The following is a 24026-nucleotide window of genomic DNA, read 5'->3' as shown; positions in this document are numbered from 1 at the left end:
TGGCATTTCTGTCTGTAAATAAATGCCTAAATAAAACCTACATAAATTGTAGATATGTAAATAAATAGTTATAAAGAAGTTCGTTTTGAGATTTGTCAAATATCATATTTAACAGTGTTAAATTTGTGTTAAATTTAAATTTCAGTGTGTGTTACATGATGGCAAAGGTAATATCTACATGTAAAAATGGAGAACAAGTACAAATATATATCCAATATGACATTGATAAATAAAAATCTCTAACACGAGGCAATAACTGATGGTACTGAAAAATCGTTTCATCCAGTGTCTTCAGTCAAATATCTCAATGTACAAATATGCTGACTGGATTGCACTCTTGAGCTTCCTTTTGACAGAATAGACTGGAAAAACAAACCGAACAAGCCAAGATGAACAACTAAAACACCCTTTCAGCATGGAAAGAGGCTAAATGGAGCTCCATGCACCTCTTAACAACACTCTCGCTCTCACCTGAATGAGGAGTGTGTTCAAACAGCTGAATTAGCTCTCTCTGCTCTGATTAAGCATTCTGAGAACAGATGGCAGGCATGTGGCAACAACACTTTTCCAATGAAGAAGGCTGTCTGAATAGAGAGTCATATTTCCCTGTTCATACTGCTGTTGCACTGCACCCGGTGAGGACACACACAAAGCCTCCACCTCTAATGGCACACAGACTACATCCTCGGTTCATTTAAAACTGTTTGCGTCCCCTCCTTCTTTCCATTTAGCCAGGTCAAGGCAAGAATCACCTTCACATTCCACTCTGCTTGGTATCCACCCCAACATCCTCCTCATGGTTAAATACACATAGATGAATGCAGAGAGGGAAAGAGTCATCAAGCTCCTATTTTGCCATAATGTCAACAGAGGTTAAAGTGATACAAAGGAGCATCAAAATGGCCCATGCTAACTTAAGACAAGGCCACTATTTAAAAACTTACTCAAAGGGAACAGAAGACAAACAGTTAGCAGAACAGTATTTCTATTAGGCCTACTCCTGATTCAAAGGAAATTATAATGTACATTACAACAGGCCTTAAAAAAAAAGCAACCATTATGGCAGATGCCTCTCTAAAGTTGTCCATGTGTAGTGATTGTTGGCTGAACGTCTGATACATAAAAGGCACACAAAATGGGAAACACTTCAGGTAGGGCTGGGCAAATTCTTTAATATTTTTTTTATTAAAATGTTGTCTATTCAATATCAATTCTCAAAAGCCACGAATCGATCTTTTTTCTTTTCTGTCCACAAAAATTGAAGATAATGTCGGATTGACGTTAATCTTATTACTAGTCTTCTCCACTAGATGTCATCCTCTTATTTACCTTGTACGATGTTACAGCGGGGACCCTGGCTGTGTCCAAAATCACACCCTAAACCCTTAAATACAGCACTATTTGATGGGACAGCCATTTGTAGTGGTGTCTGAAACCACAGTGGACATTGTCGAGTGCGCTCATTCAATCCCATAATGAACCGCAAAAACGACTAGAGAATACCCATATTGTACTGTAAGGGTCGTGCCAAATTAACTCTTGCATCTGACCAGAATATGGTGCCCGCAGAGGAATCATCTATCCATCCATTTTCCAAACCGCTGGTCCAATGTGGCTACAGCGTAATATCATACAGGTATAAATTCATTTTTAACAGATTTTTATAAACTGTTTAATAAAGGTTTATGCTTGTTTCCATGACAGAGTTCAAGATAAATATTTTCATCTTACTACTGGAGCTAAATTAAAATAATTATTAAACAGCAAGCACAAATTACGCAAAAGCCCTTCCGGCGCACTCAGTGTCCTAATTCGCTCACTCGTTTTCATTCACTCCTTCAAGAGGACTATATTAGTGGACTAATGTAGGGAATAGTGAATAAGGGTATAGGAGGCGATTCTGAACACAGCCTCTGTCATTAATTACATGCTTTACATGGCAGATGCAGCTTGAAAGACGTTCCCAGACAGTTAAAGGAACTGTAACTGTCCCAATCAGGCCAGTGCTGCATAGTCTCGAAAGTTTATCATTTGCACACGTTTTTAAGCATTGCCAATTTAAACATTCACAAGCTGTGTGAGAAGTTTTGTGTGTGCACACGTCCGAGGCGCACACACAGAAAGTTGTGCATCTCAGACAGCATACAAACAATAAAATAACTTCTCTTTCACGTCTTCTAGCGCTTGAACGGACAAGTTCACACAAAATTCTCTCAAAATGCCTGTCTTGGCTAGTATCCTAGTCGGTTACAGCTTAAGTGAACGTAAACAGTAGAGAAAGACAATGCATGTGTATCAGTATATTTGATCTGTGCATTCTGTCTTAGACAGCAGGTTTATTGGGCTGCTGTTACTGTGTATTTTAATGTTAATCAAACATCAAAAGAAAGAAAGATTTTCTCTGTGGTGTCGAAAATGGAATGGAGAATTGTGAAATTTCACTAGTATCTACAATTTTGGTGTCATAACCTTATTTATTACAATACAAGGAAAAAAAACAACTATTTTATTCATTTATTTTTTTTGAGTGGTAAGACTAGTGAAACTTATTAATTGAATCAATCGAAAATCGGGAATCGAATTGAATTGAGATCTTGTAAATCGGATTCTCATCGGGACATCTGATTTGATACCAAGCCCTAAATTTGGGAGTTTTGGAGTCGTCATTGATGAATTGTACAGGATTCCTGGAAGACGTGCGTTGTGTTCTTTAACAGTCCACCTGAAAACGAAACGCTGGATTTTCAAAAGTATGTGCAGTTCAGTTCACCATTGTTGCAGTAAACTTGCACAAAGTTCTCTAATTAATAATTTATTAGATGCACACCAGTCTGTTATTGTAGAGACTCTGATTGGTTGCTTTACATGTTGGCCAGACATCCTCTTGGGAAGTCCTTGGCCAATGAAAGCTGCGATGGAGTCCAGACCTTCTGCCGTTAGACTAGTCCATGTAAAATTTCTAAAATTTTCATCAGTTCTGTGGCAGAGAAATTTACTCCACATCGGCTCTTAAAACCTCAAACCAGGAAGCATGAACATTCAATGTCATGTCCTTACATGTCATATTGCTTATATGGCATTTAAAATTATTGCTTTTACAAATATCAAATGTGAGTAGTACTGACTGCTAAGAATTGTATTTGTTTTACACTACCGTTCAAAAGTTTGGGGTCAGTAGATAGGAAGTCCCCCTATGCGGTTCTAGAAAAGAACATTCACTTGCTGCCTTTAGGGGAATATGGAGGAGATCCTCTTTGGCTCACAGTAATGTCCGGCATCTTAATTCCCTCAATCAAGGAGAGCACTTTACAATAGCTGGAGGTCGCTAAAAACCCCACCTGTATTGACGAAGGAATCTACAAACTTCACAAAGACTGATCAAACACAAACATTGGGTTTTACTTGACTAAATACACATAAGAAAAACCATTTAAAATATTTTCCCCCTACTTTAAAGGAATTGTGTTTCAGAGAACTCGCCATGCCAGTTTGTTGAGTTTATCAAGAGCGGATTTCTTGGCAATCCACTATACATACAACTTCTTATGAACTGTGTTTTGTAGAATGTTTGCATATGACACATTTTTGTACCATCGGTTCTTGGTTCAGCTTCAGCCTCTAATGGAACATAAACCCATTAGCCATCACTTCGAAACATATTTAAAGCATCTAAACTCCCTGACAACAGGCAGAGTCACAACAGAAGAAACAAGCTGACCTACGAATCTATGATTTCCCTTCATACAGGACCACGTGTGACGTCTTTCCTGAGTGATATTGTGCAGCTCAGAAAAGTAAACTGACCCCATGGCCTGTCATAGAGAATGGAAATATATGCCAGTAAAAGGAGCTGTGAACACAGGTGCCTGCGCACAATCAGAGTGACCCCATAAATCTCCAATACCATTAGCCCGGCCGTTACAACCTTGCCAAATAAGCAAAACAGCTGGAAGACATTAAAATCACATTATAAGAGAACAGAAAAAAAAACTAAATAAAGGCTAATGTGTAATATTACGGCTTGCTTGTGTAGATTATGCCCAGACAGAAATGTATTAGTCAAATTGACCTTCAGTGCCTGGTTGCAACAAACTATTTATTTTGTGTTTTACAGTAGAAAAAAAATTATGGATTAGGAACAACATGACAGCAATGGGGTCTTTTTTAATTTCCGGATGAAGAAGGGAACCTTAAAGTGAGATCAAAGGCCGTAGTGAAAATGCATGCAATTCTCTCTCATTCCTGCGAGTCATCACTCAGTGAACTGCTGTGACAGACAGAGTGTCGACTGACAGGTTTAGGGAGCCTCCGCCGCTAACAGACTCCATGCCTGAGGAGATAACAGTTAGACGGGCCAAGTGAACACTGAAACACCCGCAGAGAAAAACAACATAAGGGTGAGAGGAGAGGTGAACACACAGTCCTGCGGCTGATGATTAGCTGTTTCCTGAATCGGGGAATGTTGGAACCCCGAGACTTGTTTTTAACCAACATGGGATCTATACAAATAGCGAATCTGTTTCCAAGCCATCATTAGAAAAACATTTGACGTAATGAGAACCAAATCACAGTTCCTGACATTATAAACACCACAAGCAGCTATTACCATCATCAGTGAGAATTCAACTACATTGTACCTGATATTTTTTAAATGAGCTTTTTGCATATCACAGTGGTTAGTTAAAAACCATCCAACAAGACCCGAAGATATTACACAGTCTCAGTGGACAAAAACAAAACTTTCCATCTGATACTGAAGAGTTGGACGGTATTAGTCCACTCTCTGTTTTCAATTACAGGCAAAAAACATCTTCCATCTATTGCTGTCTCCAAGTCTCCAAGCATTCAATAACTTTGTAAATAAATGCCAGCGACTCTGCAGTAAAAAGAGTAAGAAGAGAGGAAGTCACGCTGAACGACTGATTTATTCCTCTCAGCCTGAGGTAAAGGTTGCAAATCACAGAATGTGTCCGAGGTGTGACACTTGTAAAGTGGACCCAGAGGATTTGCAAGAGTGTAAGGAGGAAGAAACGGTCTCATCCCAATCTAAGGGGAGTCCATAGGGCTCAGGTCAGACCACACTGAAAAATTCAGCAACTTCCTGTTTGTGCCATTGCAAAAATGCCATCTTGAGCGGCCCTCTGACTATCGAGACAAACAGATTATATTTAGTCAAAATAGCTGTATGGAGAAGATTAATACTGTTTAGTAGGGGTGCATCGATATTAAAATTCTGATGAGCTGATCATTATTTTTGTTATGTCCAGAAAAATAAATAGCTGAATTTATTTTACACCATTTATACTACTTGTCAAAATAAATTAAAAATAAAATTAAACATTTCAAATGTCATAAGTGAATGTAGACATTACACTATAAATGTAATATATTTATGTTTTTACAAATATAAAAATTCTAAAGATTTTAATTATTATTGTTGTAAATAATAAAAAGACAAAAGTATGGGTATACATGGAAAGTATAAAAAAATTTTTTAAATGAATACTTTGACACAATAAATTAATCAAAAGTGACAGTAAAATACATTACAAAATTATTTTATTTCAAATAAATATATTGTTTTTTTCTATTAATCAAATAGTCCTGAAAAACAATATCAAAATATCAAAAAAACAGCACAACTGTCTTCAACATTGATAAAAAAAAGAAATGCTTTTTGAGCAGCAAATCAGCATAATGATTTCTGAAAGATCATGTGACACTGATGACTGGAGTAATGATGCTGAAAACTTAGCTTTGATCACAGGAATAAATTGCATTTTAAAATATATTAAAATCGAAAAGAGTTATTATAATCTGTCATATTTAGCAATATTACTGTTTTTTCTATATTTTTGAGCCAATGTAACCTTGGTGAGCACAAGAGACTTCTTTCAAAAACATTTTAAAAAATCTATCTGACGCCAAATTATTAAGCGGTAGTGTACATCCGATATTGGCCCATACAGATCAATTCAAACAACATCTAATATACTGTAAGTTGATAATCATTATGGTGCAAATATATGGTGCATCTCTAGCCATTATATTCTCAACTGTACCTGTAACAATCAAGCAGCCACTTGAACATTATCATTCCATTCCTGGAGAGGAACCCCAGATGACCAGACATATAACAAACACATACATTTAAAATATATCTTTTTAACATCACCTGATATGACATTTCCTGTGAGCTCTGGAAAAATGGTTACAAACTCTTTCAATATGTCTGCTCTTCTCTACACATTCCCCAACATGGGGATGGGGACAACAAAAATGGGAATGTGATTAATTTATCATGTCTTCTAGACAAGATAAATCCAGTCAAAAGGTACCATTAACGTTTCAAAGATTGAGAAAATATAGGCAGTACTCAGGGGAGCCATCACTTTGCTACAACCTTTCTTTCTCAGAAATGACTCCAGAAAAAGAAAAAAAAATTACTAAGCATAGAATAAGCCTGAGGATATGCATTATGTGAGAACATGCATACAATTATATAAGATTACGATTAAGCTCCGGCAAACTACAAAAGACACCCAGAGGCAAGACCCAGCCATGTAGAAAGTTAGGGAACGACTCTAGCAAGGTCAGACCAGGAAGATCAACAACTCGACGCACAAGAGAGAGGGAGAAAGACAAAAGGAGAGAGGGAATAAGCAAACTTCTGGCCTCCTGCAGAGAGTGGATCAATGCAGAAGGGAAATTGATGTTAACTCTACACAAACACAGAGTGTTAGACTCATAGTATTTGTGTGGGTGTGATGACCGCTCGTTCAGCGCTTCGCTGGGCCGGAGAGGGTGACCTCCGAAGCTTGGGGTTGTAAAAGCAGATGGTGTCATGCACACAATGGAAAAACATCTGGAAGTGAGGGATATCGTACTCCCAAACTGGCAAAGGACAGCAGAAGTGTAAGTGAGTGATAAGGATGGTGTGAAAAACAATATGGAAGAGGAAACATTGCGAAATTTTCTGCTCATTGAGTTTTGTGTTTAAAAAAACTGAAATGAAAATAAAAATGTGACTTGGCTAACCAGCTCACCAACTCCTAATGTTGTTTTAGTATGTACTGCAAACGTTCCTGATTGCCAAAACATTAAATGCGCAAAGAGGAAATGTTCTGCCAATAAGCTTTTAGTTGAAATGTCATTCGCAACCCATTCTTCTAGCTTTGAACTAGATATGAGCAATCTGTACTGCATAGCTGGGACGATAGAGCCTTTGGAAATATGGCCCTGGCATTCTTAACAAATGATCCAACAGTAGTCCAGAGAGGTTGAAGTGTATCTTTGAAACGACCGGAATGACCTTTGGAAGATTCTTGGATCTGACCTCACGGTGAAAGCGACAACCAGAAAATCTGGGAATCGAGACAAAGCTGATACTGCACGGTGACATCACTTCTACAATGCGGAAAATCAGTTAAAATCACATGAGAGATCAGATGAGAGATAGAAAGCAAGTGATTGTGGGCGCTTTCCCCCAGCATGCTTCATCTCTCAGGCGAACATAAATTCTAGTATCAAAGAGGCCTTTTACATTCAGTATCAGTTCTTCAGAACCAGGCTCAATGGAGATTCCTGTACACTATCTGTATTGAGATAAATGAACACACTCACATAGTTGAGCGCTTAAATGAGTCGTATTATTGTCCAAATATGCTTCGAAACCATCTTGATTTGAGTTGTTGATCCTTGAAATGTGATCATGAACAGACCGAACATGAACATGAACAGACTGGAAAGGCAAGCTATGAAAAATTAATGTTTACTTATGTTTACATAAATAGCCTGAGGTGATATTTAAAGTTAGTCCTGAAAGCTCTTTGAATAATTCACACTCATAATGATGGTAAACAGGATTCAGTTGTTCACATGAACAATAATTATTATTCAAAGAGTCTTAAAAAGACAATTAATTATAGTTTATGAAAGTCACAGGCATGAATTCCATACCATCTGTTAAACCCAGACGCTCCGCAATACTTTGCATTGCAAATCAATACCGGTTATACATGTGTGATGACAGACACTAGCAGTGCCTCAAATATGAGAGCATAAAAGTGTTAACCTCATGTGCCCGGCAGGTGTTTATGACACTATAAAGCCGCCGCTCACCCTCACTACAGAAAGGACGAATCAGAGGTCTAGGTCTAACCATGCTCCATTACTGCCAAAGACCAAAGAGTTCAGTGCTAGTAGACATATACAGGAAAGTAGAAACATTCACACCATGAATATTCCCAACAAACCCAATTATGGAAAACATTTCCATCCCACAAGAATCCTTCTAAAGGTTCTGTGTTTTCAGTGGAAGTGGGCTGAAACCCTCAGAGGCCTGCTGCCCTGGGTTTGGGAGAGTATGTTGACTGTATAAATAGAGAAAGGCCAGCGAGGAGTTTGAAATGACTCATCAAAACTTAGGAACAAAACGTGGTGTAGGAAAGAGGGAGGAAGTGGTTTCACTTTGTTAGCAGTGAAAATCTCTGGCTTTCAACAGATCTAATAGCCTTTTGACATGCTATAAAAGACCACCTGAGACATACAGACTGTGCTAATGATACTTGGCCTAAACTATTTCTTTTTTAGTTTTGGTGACTTCATTTCTACGCTGGATGTCAATCCTGTTGACAACAGGATCAAACGTTGACTTTGCTGTTACTACAGATAGCTCTTCACATGTTTTTAACACCTCAAAGAACAGTGACAAGTCTGTGATAGTGGGTGGCAACTGAAATGGACTGAAGGAAACGGATGAGAAAAACATGTGTGTTTTTTTTCTTATATATTATGAACAAATGGATAATGACATGGACATGACCAGGATAGAGAGGAAGAGAGTTGTGTGGCTTTCTTCCTGGTCCCCTGCAGGATGTGGGCAGACACATAAATGACACGTTGAGAAAGTCACTGTTGTAAGTTCAATAGCAATAAAAAAATTAAACAAAGGTCAGATCATTGCTTGAGGGTGAATCTCAAGAAAATATGTAAATACAATATCCACTTTTTTTTATTAAAGAAAATTAGGTATATTTTTCTCATACTTCTTTTGCATTGCTTTTGTACTGTAAGTTTAACAAGTATTTCTATAAAAAAAAGAATATATACCCTGTTTTATTACAGAATTTTTGACTACTGTGATAGCAAAATACAATCACTCATAAACATACAATGCAAATAAATTCCTTTATAAATTCCTAAATAGAAAAACTATAGGAAAAGTTTGGAAAGGAGGCTTTGATGAGGTGAAATTACACAGGACTAGAGTGTCTGGGTCTCATGCAACCCTGTAACCTGCACACTTTTAATTACAAGGCCAAGAGAGAAGGCGCAGACAGGGAGTAAATGATGAAAAGGGAGAGCGGAACAGGCAAACACGCCCCCTATGCAAACTTACAGATGCTTTAAGAGACCTAATAAATCTTCCCTGCTCAGAACTTTCCAGTTTAAACATCCGTGAAGCTCTAACATGGAAAACAGGCCGAGTCTCTGCTGTGAACATGGAAAAATCATACTTACAGACATGTATTTACAGACTCACCTACATGCACACACAAAAGTCCAACTGGCTCTGAACTAAACATTCCTACATTGTTAGTTAACGCTTGTAAAGAAGCAAATTGCCAGCAGGCAGCAATAGACAACCAGAACGGGAGAGATTGAGTGAAGGAAAAGGAAAAAGAGAGGAAGAAAGAGTGGAAGTGTGTTGACCTACCCTCCTGCTCGTCCCTGCTCAGGCTCAAACCTCCAGTGTGAGCCTCAGCTGGAGTCTCTGGGCTTCTCTCTGACTCCACCCACATAGTGTCATGTGACACTAACTCACCACACCCCTCTCCAACTCCAGAGAAAACAGTGAAAAGAGATGGCCAGAGGAAAAAGAGAGAGAGAAAGAAAGCAGGAGGTCTATCTGCCTGACAAAGCACACACGCACAAAGCTTAGCGGCTGACTGGCTGGCTATGCCTCTTCAGTCCTGAATTGAGAGAAAACAGAGCAAGCTCAGAGTTTGGACTGTCCAGCACCAATGATTTATGAGCTCTGAATTACCTGAGCCCAACTTTTGTTCTTCCAACTCGAGGATTTTGAGAGATCTCTATTTAGTGAGAATGTGTTATGTTGCATTAATTATTAGTTTTGAGACACCCTGATTTAAAAGAAACTACTCTGATCTTGTATTTGTTTATTAAAAAAATTAAGTAATGATATATGTGATTACTAATTAAATAAATCCTAAAACTTTATGTCAGTGGTTGCCCTATTTGAGATCACTAATCAAATGTCTTGCTTCCAATTAAGCACAAAATCCCAATCCCAGTATAATTTGTCATAAATAAATAGTACAATAAAATAAATAAATGCACAATAAAAGCATTTTCACTATAGTGGTCTCAGAAGACTTTTGGCCCCCACGGTTTCTTTTTCAGTTTAGACTCAATCCAAACCAAAAAGAAAAGAGAGAGAAAAAACACATGCTTTCAATCGCAAAGAACGATCAGTGTCCCTAAATCAAAAGCAGATTCCACATCATTTCTCACAGAGAGTTTAGCTGAAAAACTGCACCTTAACTTTCACAGAAAACATCATCAGTACAGAGAGGATTAGATTTCAATCCTTTATCAATAAGTCCATCTGTCCGCTTTTCATTCACCTATACGTCTGAAATACTGCTGTGCATGCGCTTCAAGTCTAGTCTCTGCTGCAAATAAGAGTTGTATTTTCAAGGGAAATGAGTAAGACTAATAATATTGTTTACATTATTGAATTAGACGTGCCAGATAATTGCGGTCACTGAACAGGCAGCACTCATGGCAACTCCTGATGTAGGGTGTCATAAATCGCAGGCCGTGGCCCTTGACAATAAGCCACTTCCCTTCTTTCACACGCCAGAGGGGGGGCTCGAGTTTCAACATCAGCTTTTATTAACACGGAGCAAAAATAAACCCTTCCGATGTTTGGCTGGGTTTACAACAATTCTAAGAGCCAGCGTTCCTGTTCTCCGAGGACAAATCCTTCACACTTTGCATCTCTGCACTTTTCCAGGAGGCCGGCTTTCTGCTTTTGCTGAAATGCTTGTGAAAGTAGCGAACTCTGTGTAATCCACTCAAACCTGTGGTCAGAACAGTGCAGACATTTGCTTAATTGGTTGAACATTTCCCCAAAATATAAAGAAATCTACGATTTCAAGTTAAAAGATGCCAAAGTTTTCCCACAATGCTTTTCGTACGAACCCTCTAAGATCTGTTCCTCTCCTCCAACACAAGCCTGCAGGAGATCTTACTGACATAATGTACTCACCACATGATAACTATTCAAGCTCAACATGCACTCATCTCCAATGTTTCTGTCAGATGAACAGCATCTACTGACTTTCTCTGACTGCGTTCCAAATTCAGTTTCTGGAAATGCAGATGTAAGAAGGAGAGAAATAAGTTGGACGGGAGAGCAATAGACATTTGTTCCCTTGCTAGGAGGTCTTACAGCAGATAAACAATGGAGCTGCGCCATCTTTGTTCCCCAGTGCTGAGAAAGAAGGGATGATTTATTCCTCTGTAAGACTAATGCAAACCATTTGTATCAAGGATTCACTTTTACAATGTCATAATGCCCAGCTTACGTGGTTGTGAGTGTGTAATACAAGAGAGGATCAGATGTTTTGTTATGAGCAAAACACCTTATACAGCAAATAGAGGAGCAACTTTTAATAGGCTATAAAGAAGCTGAATTCTAGCCAGTGACAAAGATGTCAATAAGGAAATTTCAAGCTCTCTATTTTGGGGTTTTAATTTGTAATTCAGAAAACATGATCACTCTTGAGCTGCTAGTTTGCCTCATTGGAACGTTGTTAACTAGCTTTAATGAACTACATCCATCTGCTCAAATGTTATTCATTTGCATCTTCGTTGCAGAAGGAAACTAAAACCAAAGTCTGTATGAAACAAACAAGATTTTGGAATCAGATCATTATTAGATCATGATTTGGCACCAATTACTTGCATCAGGATCCCAGTGGTTAATTTAGATTTCTTCCTACTTAAACCACAAGAGTAAACAGAGCGAGCTATTACTTTATATAAAGTCAAACAGTCTTAGAGAACCATAAACCACTCTGCATTAGATAACTGGGTCTGCTGGGAGCTGTGCAGAGAAAGGAGTTCATATGCATTACTATAGGAAAGGTATGGATTTTTACCACAAGGTTTGGTTACTGAAATCTTTGAAAGATTTTTAATGTTTTGTCACTCAGTAGCACGTAAACTAGATGTCCAAAGAACTGAACTGTGTTTTCTTTCAATTTGCTTCCACGATTTGTCTGTGAAACAATCAACTTTTGTTTTTTTATTTTTTGACAGATGTATTCTGCGTATGTATTTCTGACAATTTCTTTTGTGTTTTCTGTACAGTGTTTGAAAGTAACACTTTTTCCCAGCTAAATGGCACATAAAAACAAAAACTGTGGTTTAGTCAGATGGCTATTCTGGTCTAAATTGCCAGATCTTGGCCAAAATAAGAGGCAAACTGAACCAAATGGAAGTTTTTAATAATATTTAGGCTATATTTTATTTAAGCTTCATTTCAATTAATGAATTTTTTTTTAAAGTTTCAGTAAAAAATAATTAAGTTAACACAAGTTGTGATGCCTAAATAGTTATAGCATTTATAGCAATGGCAAGGAATTTTAATATCAGACATTTATCAGTTATAGTAAAATAATCATCATCGTATTTGCCAGAATTGTTATATTACCTCCAGTCACAAGTCTGTCTGCATTTGTCTAACAGAAGAAAAAAGACTGAGTGGCAGTCTAGCACGTATAATGACCATATAATGACGTATGCAGAAACAGCTATATCAGATGACTGATCACTCAACATTCTTCACAACAAACAACAAGAGTATCACTTTACAACCTCTTGTCTCCTCAACGCTCTGACTGCACAATGACCCCCATCCTCTGATCCAGCACTAATTTGTCTGATCAACAGCTTGGCCCGCACTGCTGGGATTGGGTTTATCCCCTGAAGAACATGCAGATAGACAGAGAGGAACAGATATCATTATTTAGATATCTCTTGGATGCCAAGAGACATGATATGCCCACAAGCTGTTGTCACAAGCAGTGCCAGCTTGTCCATCTGGCCCTTGGTGTGGAGAGGATTAGGGTGAGGGGTACAGCTGGCACAGAGGGTCTCTGACCCTGACACAAGAGCAGGGAAGACAGCTGTATTTGCTTATCCCCAGTCAAAACCACAAGGCCAAGTGGAGAAAGAGGAAGCCTGGGGTTTGTAAAAGGATAAGAGCTGCACAAATCACACACTCACAGTTGTGGCAGCCCCCTTCACACCGCGGCCCCAGAGAGTCAGGGCCAACAGCCAGAGATAATGACAGTGAGATGACAGAGACTCCGTAGACTTCATACTGAGCCTATGAGTTTGTTTGATGCCTTTGATAAAAGTTTTTCTTCACACACTCCCGTTCTGCCACTGGTCATTTCATATGTAATTGATGTTTTGTCAAAATTAGAATCCATCAGGTGAAATTGGTTCAATTATTTTAAATGATTGCCTAATTTTGATTATATTTAAAGTGGTCACAGTATTTTTCAAATGTATTATTATTGCATAAATATTACAATTATTTGTTGTAAAATGTTTTTTACGTTTCAGAGTGTTATGGTTTTTTGTTGTTGTAATTTTCTCATAGATACGATGTTATTCACTATTTAATCATTTGTCAGAAAACTATGGTAATACAAACAGTAATCGATCACAAAAGAGACACACAGAAAAACATTGAGGTTATAATCTTCAGGAACAGTGTTAAAGATACATTTCAACCTCTCTAAGTTCATCAGCCGAATAGGACAAACTTTTTCTGGGATGGAAAAAAACTGTGACAACACTCTTCATCTTCTAGCGCAGTTCAGCCAGGCCTCGACAACTTGTTTGCGTATTCCGTGGACGGGGGTTATTTAAATAAGGAACATTATGACTTCATTAGATCCGGAAAAAGTGCGTTGTAGTTCAAACAAGCTGTTTGTTGTAGTTCTTGAAAAGTGGATTCTGTTAAATAAAATATATCCCTTTGGAGTGGACTTGAGCTTTGTAACCTTGCAGATCTTTTTTATGCTCAAATAGCAACATTACAGAATAACTAAAGTCGAAAAAGTAAAAAAAAAGTAAAAAACATAATAGGACCCCTTTAATTTTTTCCAGGAAAAAACATTTTATTGACTACAGGGGGACTCCAAAGAAATTGTGTAGTTAAAAATATTAATAAAAAAAAGACCACAGACATGGTTTACATGGCCATAGAGAGAAAGAGTTGCGACACTCCCATAGACCTCCGTTGGTTAAAAGCGCCGCCATTTTTTTCCATTTCGGTGGTGGAAATCTATTAGCTACTACGGGTATATTCACACCTGCCTTGTTTGGTTCGATTGAATCGAACTCTAGTTCGTTTCCACCCTTGGTGCGGACCTTTTGGGCAGGTGTGAATACAGTAATCGAACTCGGGTGCGGACCAAACAATCGAACCGAGACCCAGCTGAAGAGGTAGTCTCGGTACCGTTTCAAACGAACTCTGGTACGGTTAGTTTACGATGTGAACATGAACTGACCCAATTGCAAGAAAGCACTGCGCCTTACGTTCATTTAATTATTTGACTGCTCTTATGCTCTTATGAGGATACTTAACACAACGGACATTTTGACATAATGGTTTGTGTTATTGTTCGTTCAAGTGCGAAAGAGAATTCCATTCCGGCGCGCTGTCTGGCCACACGATACTGTTGCGCGTCTTTCTGCGCGTTGTGTGTGCATCATTGGAATGGAATGAATGAATGAGTGTGTGCATCAGGACATTCACATACAGAGCATTCTCTTTAGTCTAATCGTGCATAAATGCTTGATGGAACCGTCTTGCAGCACATTGACGTCTTCTCAATCCGAATTACAACATCGTATAGAATGATGACATTGTATCATATGATACTCATTAGTTTCTTCATATTGCGTTTGTAGATCATAACACAAAATCAGTAAAAGAACAAATATTGCAGTACGAAATATCTCCATGCTGAGCCTTTTTTTTGCACTTCCTGATTTCCCTAGTTGAGAATCCTTGTCCAATGAATGGACGACCTTAGCACACGTGTGGTTTTGTTTACAAATTTTGGTTCACTTGCAAAAAGAGCAGTGTGAAAGCGAACCGTACCAAACCCAAAAAAATTTAAAATGTATTTGGTCCGGACCAAAGCAAGTGAACTATCGGACTTTCCTGGTGTGAATACACCCTAAAACTTCTTTGTCGTTATGGAGAGTGCAGTGCATGGTTGCATAGCAACGACAGACGCGACGGGAAAATCGGACCGAATTTTACTATTAATAAAAAAAAAAAAAGCTAATGTGCATTATATTTGTAAATGTCAGTAGTTTATCTTTTTTTGCTTACATGGAGGGGTCACTGATGATGATGGGTTAACACTGTACTTTTAGGCTTTAATATGTCATTGTGTTGGCTTTCTGTCAGGCACATATCGTTGTTTCAATGTTTCTGTCTCCCTGCAGCATGGCTGCATTTAATATTTAATTTAACATTCATCAATCCTACCTTGTAACTGTTACCTTCATGGTACTGTTATTTTTGGCCAGAGATCTGTTGAAGGTTTGGCTGAATTTTGGAGAATTTTGAATGTGCTTTTCTGAATATATTAACAGTTTAAATAAAAAAGCTGAATTGTGAGTTTGTGTAACTGAAATTTTAAAGGTCAATACTGCTTAGAAGTGAAAAGAAAACAAGCAAATCCGAAAAATCCGAAAGGGCTAAAAATAAATCCAAAAAAAAACGGAATTTGAGAAAAAATAAAACGAATTTCTAGGACCCTATAAATGTTTATTGAAAATGTATTGTATTTTTTTCCCATAAAGCTAACAGAACCTACCAGCTGCCTCGCTGTCTTGCTGCCGTGTGGTTTATGTCTGTAAGCAGCTTCGCATAGCTTTCCGTTTTGAATCTCTATTTACTATCATCATACGGAATGGATTTTTTCTTACCGCGGTTGAAAAGCAAGAAATTTCCGCAGTATAGGGGTAAACCGCTTTAAATTTCTCCCACTCAGTGAAACACCGACTGTGAATCTTGTTGAATGTGCCCTAGTTATTGGCGATTCTATTACGGAACGTGAAAAAAGAGACACCAGCCACCATAGTCACATGTTTGCCGGGAGCCAGAGTGCCTGACATCAAAGCAAATTTAAATGTGCTGGCTAATGTTAATCATAAATTCTCTTAGATTATTATTCACATCGGCACTAATGATGTTCGACTTCGCCAGTCGGAGATCACTAAAATTAACATTAAAGAGGTGTGTGAACTTGCAAGTACGATGTCAGGCACTGTAATTTGCTCTCGCCCCCTTCCTGTTCGCAGGAGTGATGAGATACTTAGTAGACTGTCCTCACTCAATGGCTGGCTGTCTAAATGATGTCCGCAAAATAATATAGGGTTCATAGACAATTGGAAAAGTTTTTGGGGAAGACCTGACCTGTTGAAAAGAGATGGTATTCATCCCTCCTGGGGTGGTGCTGCTCTTCTCTCTAGTAATATGGCACATAGTCTTAGAGGTCAAACATGAACTTGGGCTCAGGTCAGGTCAGGAAGCAGACAGACTGGCTAAACCCACCGTCTGCTAGCTGTCTCACGTCACTGAGGTCGGATAAATCCCATCACATAGAGACTCTTTCACCTAGATATCATCACATAGAGACTGTGTCTGTTCCCCGAAATAAGAAATACAAAAAACTCCCAAACCCATTTAAGGTAAACATTTGATTGATGTTCAACAAATAAAAAACAAATATAATGCAGATGAATGATAAAGCTTGGGTTGCTAAATATTCGATCCCTTTCTTCAAAAGCACTTATTGTTAATTACATGATTACAGACCATAACCTAGATGTGCCGTGTTTGACAGAAGTGTTGCTGGAAGAAAACAAAATTAGAAGTTTTCCGCATTTCGTGGAGAGAGAGCACGATTGCGTACAGAAAGGCCTTAAAAACTGCTAGATCTGCTTATTTTTCAACACTTTTAGAAGAAAACACAACCCTAGGTATTTATTCGAAACAGTGGCTAAATTAACGAAAAATAAAGCTTCAACACCGGACGCTTCCAAGCAGCACAGCAGTAATGATTTTATGAACTTCTTTACTTACAAGATTGATAATATAAGAGAGAAAATAACTAAAGAAAGAGGAAGAACTGTCTAAACTTGTTAAATCATCTAAATCAACAACATGTATGTTAGACCTATACCGTCACTAAGCTATTGAAAGAGATGCTTCCAGAGGTCATAGATCCTCTTCTTAATAGCATTAATTCATCTTTGTCACTAGGATATACTACAGAAAACTTGGCTATTATTAAACCTCTTATTAAAAGAGAGAATTAGTCAATTACAGGCCGATCTCGAATCTACCTAGTTTTCTGTTAAAACTAATAGAAAAGGCAGTATCCTCACAACCATGTTTCTTTCTAGAAAGAAATGGTATCTGTGAGAATTTCCAGTCAGGATTTAGACCGTACCATAGTACTGAGACTGCTCTAGAGTCACAAATGATTTGCTCTTATCATCCGATCATGGTTGTATCTCTCTATTTGTGTTACTCGATCTTAGTGCTGCATTTGACACTATTGACCACAACATTCTTTTGAATAGACTCGAAAATTATGTTGGCATTAGTGGAATTGCACTAGCATGGTTCAAATATTACTTATCTGACCGTTATCAGTTTGTAGCAGTAAATGAAGAGATGTCATATCGATCAAAAGTTCAGCATGGAGTACCACAAGGCTCAGTTATAGGACCGTTGCTGTTCACCCTGTACATGCTACCCTTAGGAGATATCATTAGGAAGCATGCAATTAGTTTTCACTGTTATGCTGATGATACTTCTTCGCGCCCCGACGAAACGCACCAATTCACAAAATTAACGGAATGCATAGCTGATACAATAATTTGGATGTTCGTTCGTTGGCCAGAGGAGAACTGGCCTCGACTGAGCCTGGTTTCTCCCAAGTTTTTTTTCTCCATTCTGTCACCTTGATGGAGTTTTGGTTCCTTGCCACTGTTGCCTTGGCTTTTGGCTTGCTTAGTTGGGGACATTCAACAATATTATTGATCTGCCTTACTGATCTGGTATTGATCTGGACAATGACGCAATTTCCTTCTAGAAACCAACTTTGTTGTATTATTTTCATGTTATCAATGTGAAGCTGCTTTGATGCAATCTGTATTGTAAAAAGCGCTATATAAATAAAGATGACTTGACTTCACTAGAATAGATCTCTGATCCGAGGGAGACGTTTAGAAAAAGCGGTCTAGATGCAGCAGTTTTACTACTAAGTCATCTTCCAACAAGGGTCTGACATACAATCTGAGAGTTACATACCAACATGCTAAACTACAATATCAGAGCAAGAAAAAAAAAAAAGAAAAAAAAACTCCAAACCGAATTTATAACATAATTTTTTTTAACCTTTTACATGGGAAACAGCTGATAGAGCAGTAAACCTCAGTGGGCAGCTGCCGCCCTTTTTCCAGAGCTGTACAGGGAATGTAGAGTCATGGTGAGGAGGCTGTTAGAGAAAACAGAGTTAGATGCAGTCAAAGGCCTGTTTGTCACCATGTGTCCAGAATTGCTGCATGCTTCATGCAGTCGAGAAACCACCACTCACTTCCGCACCACACAACAGCTCTTTTGTTCTCTCCAGCACAGAGAGCCTGAGGAGGAGACATGTGAACCCTTGTTGGAAGATGGCTTAGTAGGAAAACTGCTGCATCTAGACCGCTTTCCATTTCTAAACGTCTCCTTTGGATCAGAGATCTATTCTAGGCCATTGGTAGGTTCTGTTGGCTTTATGGAAAAAAAGAAAAAAGAAAAAAACTTTATGATTAGTAAGCGTGTTGGATCATTTCTTAATTGTTACTGAAAAAAACCCAGTTGAAAACCACTGATCGGCCAAGCCAAAAACTACTGACAAACAAACCTCAGGATCAACTCTTTCTGTGGGAAAAGAGAAATAAAGTGAAGCTTCAAATCAAAGAGTTAATATAGAACCGCTGACCGAAGAGAAAACATCCACACACACATACGCAGAGATTCAGCATGTATCAAAACTATGTAAACTCCTACTGTTTTATGTGAATCGAGGGGGAGGTGACCAAAGAGAAATAAACTCTTGCTATTAGCATTTCAAAGCCGCCACAGTAAAGTCCATTTCAAATGAAGCATGCAGGCATCTCACGGGGCGGTGTGTGTGTGACGTGGTCCTGAGGGAAGCACATGTGGGGGGAGTTAAAGGGTTATTTCAAAATCTAAATTTCTACCACAATAAGTCTACCACAGAGGTTTCTCTATGATTTTTGTGATTTAAAAGACCACAGACCTCACTCACAGGCTACTCCCTCTGCAATGCACCTATTATTTTTCTTAAACCAACCTGAAACTAAGCGCTGCAAACATTTTAAGTCTCCCATAAGTATCCGTAACAGTATATCAGTATCAATAACCAGTATCAATGTATAATTGAGTTCAGCTGAATATTCCATAAATTAACACTAAATGTGCAGGGGATTTAATTAAACATGAGCAAACTGCATGTTTTCATCTTGATCTCACAGATAACCCCTCAACAAGAACTATCCAACTTGCTCATCTACCCTTTAAATGCATTAGCCTATGTATCTCTATATCAGTGGTTCTCAACCAGGGGGACCAAGGCCCACTAGGGGCCTCAGAAAATTTCCAAAGGGCCCAAAAGATGACTTAAAATTAGACAAAACAAGCATTAAAATGGATATTTCTCATGTGAATTCATCCCCTCAACTGTATTTTTTCCAACAGTTCCAACAGCCTTGAAAAAACTAGATATGAGGTGGCCTCATTTTTAAAAGTGTGATTTCTAGATCTGAAAATTCACATTAATTATTAAAATGGGTATGAGCATTTTTATAATGAAAATATTTTTTTCTTATTATGCCAACTTGCCAAGCTCTAAAATAATGTGTGAAATAGAAATTGAGTAAAAACTTATTTTTTTTGTATCCTCATCCTTAGTTGATGGGGGCACAACCACTGCTAGAGACACCAAACCTGAACCTATTTGTGAGTACAGAGTGAAGGAATCACATTGAACAAGACATCTGCTCACTCTCTCAACAAAAGAGCTCCTGAAACCACATTTGGCCAAATATTGCTTTATTGGCAGTAAAATTCCAGGTCTTATCAATATCCAACTCCACAACAAAAATGAGGCCACATGATAGCACAGCATCACACAGTAATATTGTCATGGATGTCTACAACAGAAAAAGCTGCTTTAAGTAGTTCAGTGTGGATAAATACCAGGTCCGCGGTGAATCATATATTACAGAGATCTGATCTCAAAAACAGGTTTGTTGAACTGCCATGACGGAAATGTGGCCTAATATCTTCACCTGATGGAAAAAGGTAAGACTCGTGTAGAACAGTGACTCCTACTGGCACTTAAAGCAGCTGCAGAGTAAGAGAAAAAGAGCAAGTGAGAGGTCCTTTGATAGCGTAGCTTGCAACTAATAGGAATTCAACCTGAAACGACTTATGAGGAAATGTAACCAAGCACAATAGCCATCAAAACCACATCCTGTATTTCTCTTACTCTCACAGGCATGTAGTTCTTGATATCCACTTTTTCCTTCACTTATTCTTTATATTCTGAATACAGTCTGAGCCTAAAGTTGGTCTAAATGAAATTGATACTGATGTAGCTGGAAAATATTGCCAGCACCTTTTCAGAGACAAACAAAATATGATCGAGGGAGGGGACTATTCACAGGAATAGTTCTGGACTGAGTAATAACTACCAACCAAAGCCAACTCAGCCATCCAAAACTGTGTGTGAATCACTAAAGGAAAAGTTTGCTGATGTGGTGAAGCCTCAAATGAGATCAATACAAATGTTTCAAGAATCTGAACATATACTTTTCATTTTCAGGCTGCTTGCCTCCGACCAGACAGCTGAAGGGAACAAGCTGAAAATGTGACACACAGAGGCCTGAAGGCACAGATTTGGTCAGGTACTGTGATCGCTTGGCAAACTGTGACATTAACCGCTGCATCAATGAGTAGTGCTAACCTCCAGATCACCCTCTCTCGCTCTCTTTTGTTTCTCGGTCTCCTCGGTAACTTCTCACCCAAGAAAAAAAGAAAACAAAAAAGCTGGAAACTTCTAGATCATCCCATTGCTGACATTCGCAGGGCTCTCTGGGGAGAAAGTGTGTGCCAAACACAGTGAAATTACATTCGCTCCTTGCATTCCACTCCTCTCAGGAACTCACTCCTTTAAGCCCTCTAGAAAAGATGCATGGTCATCTAGTGCACATAAAGGTGAAGTAGTGGACGATGGTCTGCAATAAACAATTTTTCAGACAATAAAGGTGATGTATGTCATTTTTCGAAGTTAAAATACTTGCTATCCAAGTTTAATTTGCAGAGACAATTAAAAGTAAAACATTGGAAGGTTGATTCTCCCAAAACATATAAACGCTGTGATGCTATCAAAACATTGCTCTGAGAATCCAGACCTTCATGGTGTGAGTTTGGCAAGGGACAATCGGTTTTAGCGACCAATGACAGAAGCAAGGAGGTTCAGGAAACCTGTTTGAAACTGTAGACCGTAATTTTCATTGGAACAACGTGCTTGTGGTGGTGGTGACATATCTGCAAAATGATATCGCATTGCTTCTTGCATATTTTGCAACACTTTCAAAGTGAAATGTCCAGTGAGTGGTGCTAATAGCCTGTTCAGCTTGGAAATGAAATATTTGGCGAGTGCCGCTAAAAGATTAATGCTCTATCGCACTTGAAAATGGGACTTCATGGGACTTGTACCCAAATGCGCCACATCACAACTGGAATGCTGTACTAGGAGAGCTACTGAGCAAGTTTATTACATTAGAAATGCTATACCTGGTGAGCACTATGGCCTGCAAAGTTTATTTCCAACCCCCTTCAGCACACCTTAGCTGCTTTTCCACTGTCGGGTCAAACCGTTCTCTTTGCTTAACTGTTCCATTCCGCACGGAAGAGAGCCAGCTGGAACGGATATGTATTGAGGACAAGTATTGTGCAAGGAACTGCACAAAGATAAGTCTTTATTAATTGACCATTTGCCCAAGTAATCATAATTAGTGTGAAAAGGAATAAAAGTTGTTGGCGTTATACTGCCTCAAAATGTTAATTTCAGCTGGAACCTGCAGTGGATTGTATGTGTAGGTGTGTTTTTGGGGTACTGAAAAAAAAAAAAGTAGACAGAGGCGCATATTTTCCAGTGAGCCAAGGATGATATTTTTCTATTCTGTCAGTATAGAAAAAACAGGATTGATTTTGAATCTGTATTCTCTTAAATCATAGCACATTGAAAACAGAATATCAAAGTCTTCTGAGTTAATACTACCCGCAACCCTATTTTTGGCTTTTGATGGTTCTTTGATGCGTCATGAAGACACAATTTTACGGTACTATATTTTCCAACAGTTGTGTACTGGCTTAGAAGTACATACTTCATTGTCCTTTGTGAAATATGCACTTCCCATATTTAGAAGTAAACAATTTTCTGACCAAAACACAAAAAATAAGTAATTTAACTGACATTGTCAATCAAGTGCCAAGGACAATTATTACCACAATTAGGATCTTAGTAACCTTCAAATTATGGTCTTGTCTTTGGAATCAAAACCCACTTAAAAGGTTCAGAGTCAATGGTTTCAGACAGAGTAAGCAGGTCTCTAATACTTAGATGGGTCAGCAGATTTATGGATACATACAGATCAGTTCCACAGACGAAAGTCGTACAGGTTTGCAAATAACGAAGAATTTTCATTTTTGGGTGAACTATCCCTTTAAGTGCATATCTCTAAAACATTTCAGACTATTAGCAAGGGCTTTGGCCTTATAAAACACATGGATGTGTGCAGACTACTTCCTGAAGTCAGGGTGGAGGTCACTTTTAAGTAAAACAGGAGGTATACGTGTCTGAACAATGTCTGAATCACTAAAGTAATTCTTTCCCCATTCATCTCAGCCTTGGGCAAAGAGCAGACTGACAGTGATGACCTAAATGTGACACATTATCTGATCACATTGTTTCTGTCCCAAGCTCCTTAGAAACGATGGTCATAGTTTCAACAGGCCCATGAACACACTTAAAAGGCTCCTGCAAATGCTGGGAGCAGTTCTACGCCGTTTACCATGTTGAGTCCAAAGGAAACAGAGCAAGGTCACCCAGTCACAGCTGATGGCTCAAGGAAGGAAGCTTGTGTGAATGTGCGCATGAGTGTTTGTGTAAGAATATGAACTCCACTTTAGATCACTTCCTGATGAAGCCAACAAAGCTAAGCAAGAGCTTTTCTTTAATATTTCCAACAAATATGTGTGCGTTTTCAACTACACACAATTTTTCAGAGGAAAATACATATTAAATCTAAAACATACATATGAGAAATTTGGAGAAAACCAAATCTAAATCAACGCAATGTAAGTACCACATGTGATCAATATTTTAACATTTTAATAATTTCCAGTCCAGATGTAACTGTCAAGTTATGCATAGTCCTGTAAAGTTATGCACAGTTAAAAAATTTTAAATGTAATTTACACCATATGCACAATATGCAAGTTTCAGGAAAATTACAAAAATTACAGTTGGACTTTTTAGGGGGCAAGTAATATATCATAAACTACTCAAAAACTCTTTTTAAACACACTTTTCACAGTCTAGGTTCACAGGGCCAAAGAAGCGGATTTTTGAAGAAACACCCGCATATGAAATGAATAGACATAAAAATGTCTATTATCCCCAGTAAAAAATGTGCAGGTTGCAGACAACCTAAATCTACACCATAACAATATTTCTTAATGCCATAACATTCCTTGCAATATGCAAATCCAATTTCCAAATGCTTGCTGATGGCCCTGTGTATCAGCAGAA

At 38.3% G+C, this 24026-nt stretch overlaps 1 protein-coding gene across 7 annotated transcripts in view; it reads right to left on the bottom strand.

Moving 5' to 3' along the window:
* septin9a (septin 9a) overlaps positions 1–24026 on the bottom strand; it is an 83918-nt gene that overhangs the window by 20066 nt on the left and 39826 nt on the right. The window contains exon 1 of one of the 7 annotated variants that reach the window (XM_082180394.1): positions 9719–9818. The exons of the other annotated variants lie outside the window; for them this stretch is intronic. Within the exon in view, the coding sequence (XP_082036520.1) occupies positions 9719–9803 (85 nt within the window). The 5' untranslated portion in view covers positions 9804–9818. Of the gene's footprint in view, positions 1–9718; positions 9819–24026 lie in introns of those variants that run through there. 7 annotated transcript variants of the gene reach the window in all.

Source organism: Leuciscus leuciscus (assembly GCF_965113295.1).
Source record: "Leuciscus leuciscus genome assembly, chromosome: 1".
NCBI classification, from domain to species: Eukaryota; Metazoa; Chordata; class Actinopteri; order Cypriniformes; family Leuciscidae; genus Leuciscus; species Leuciscus leuciscus.
This window is presented reverse-complemented; position numbering and strand designations above follow the sequence as displayed.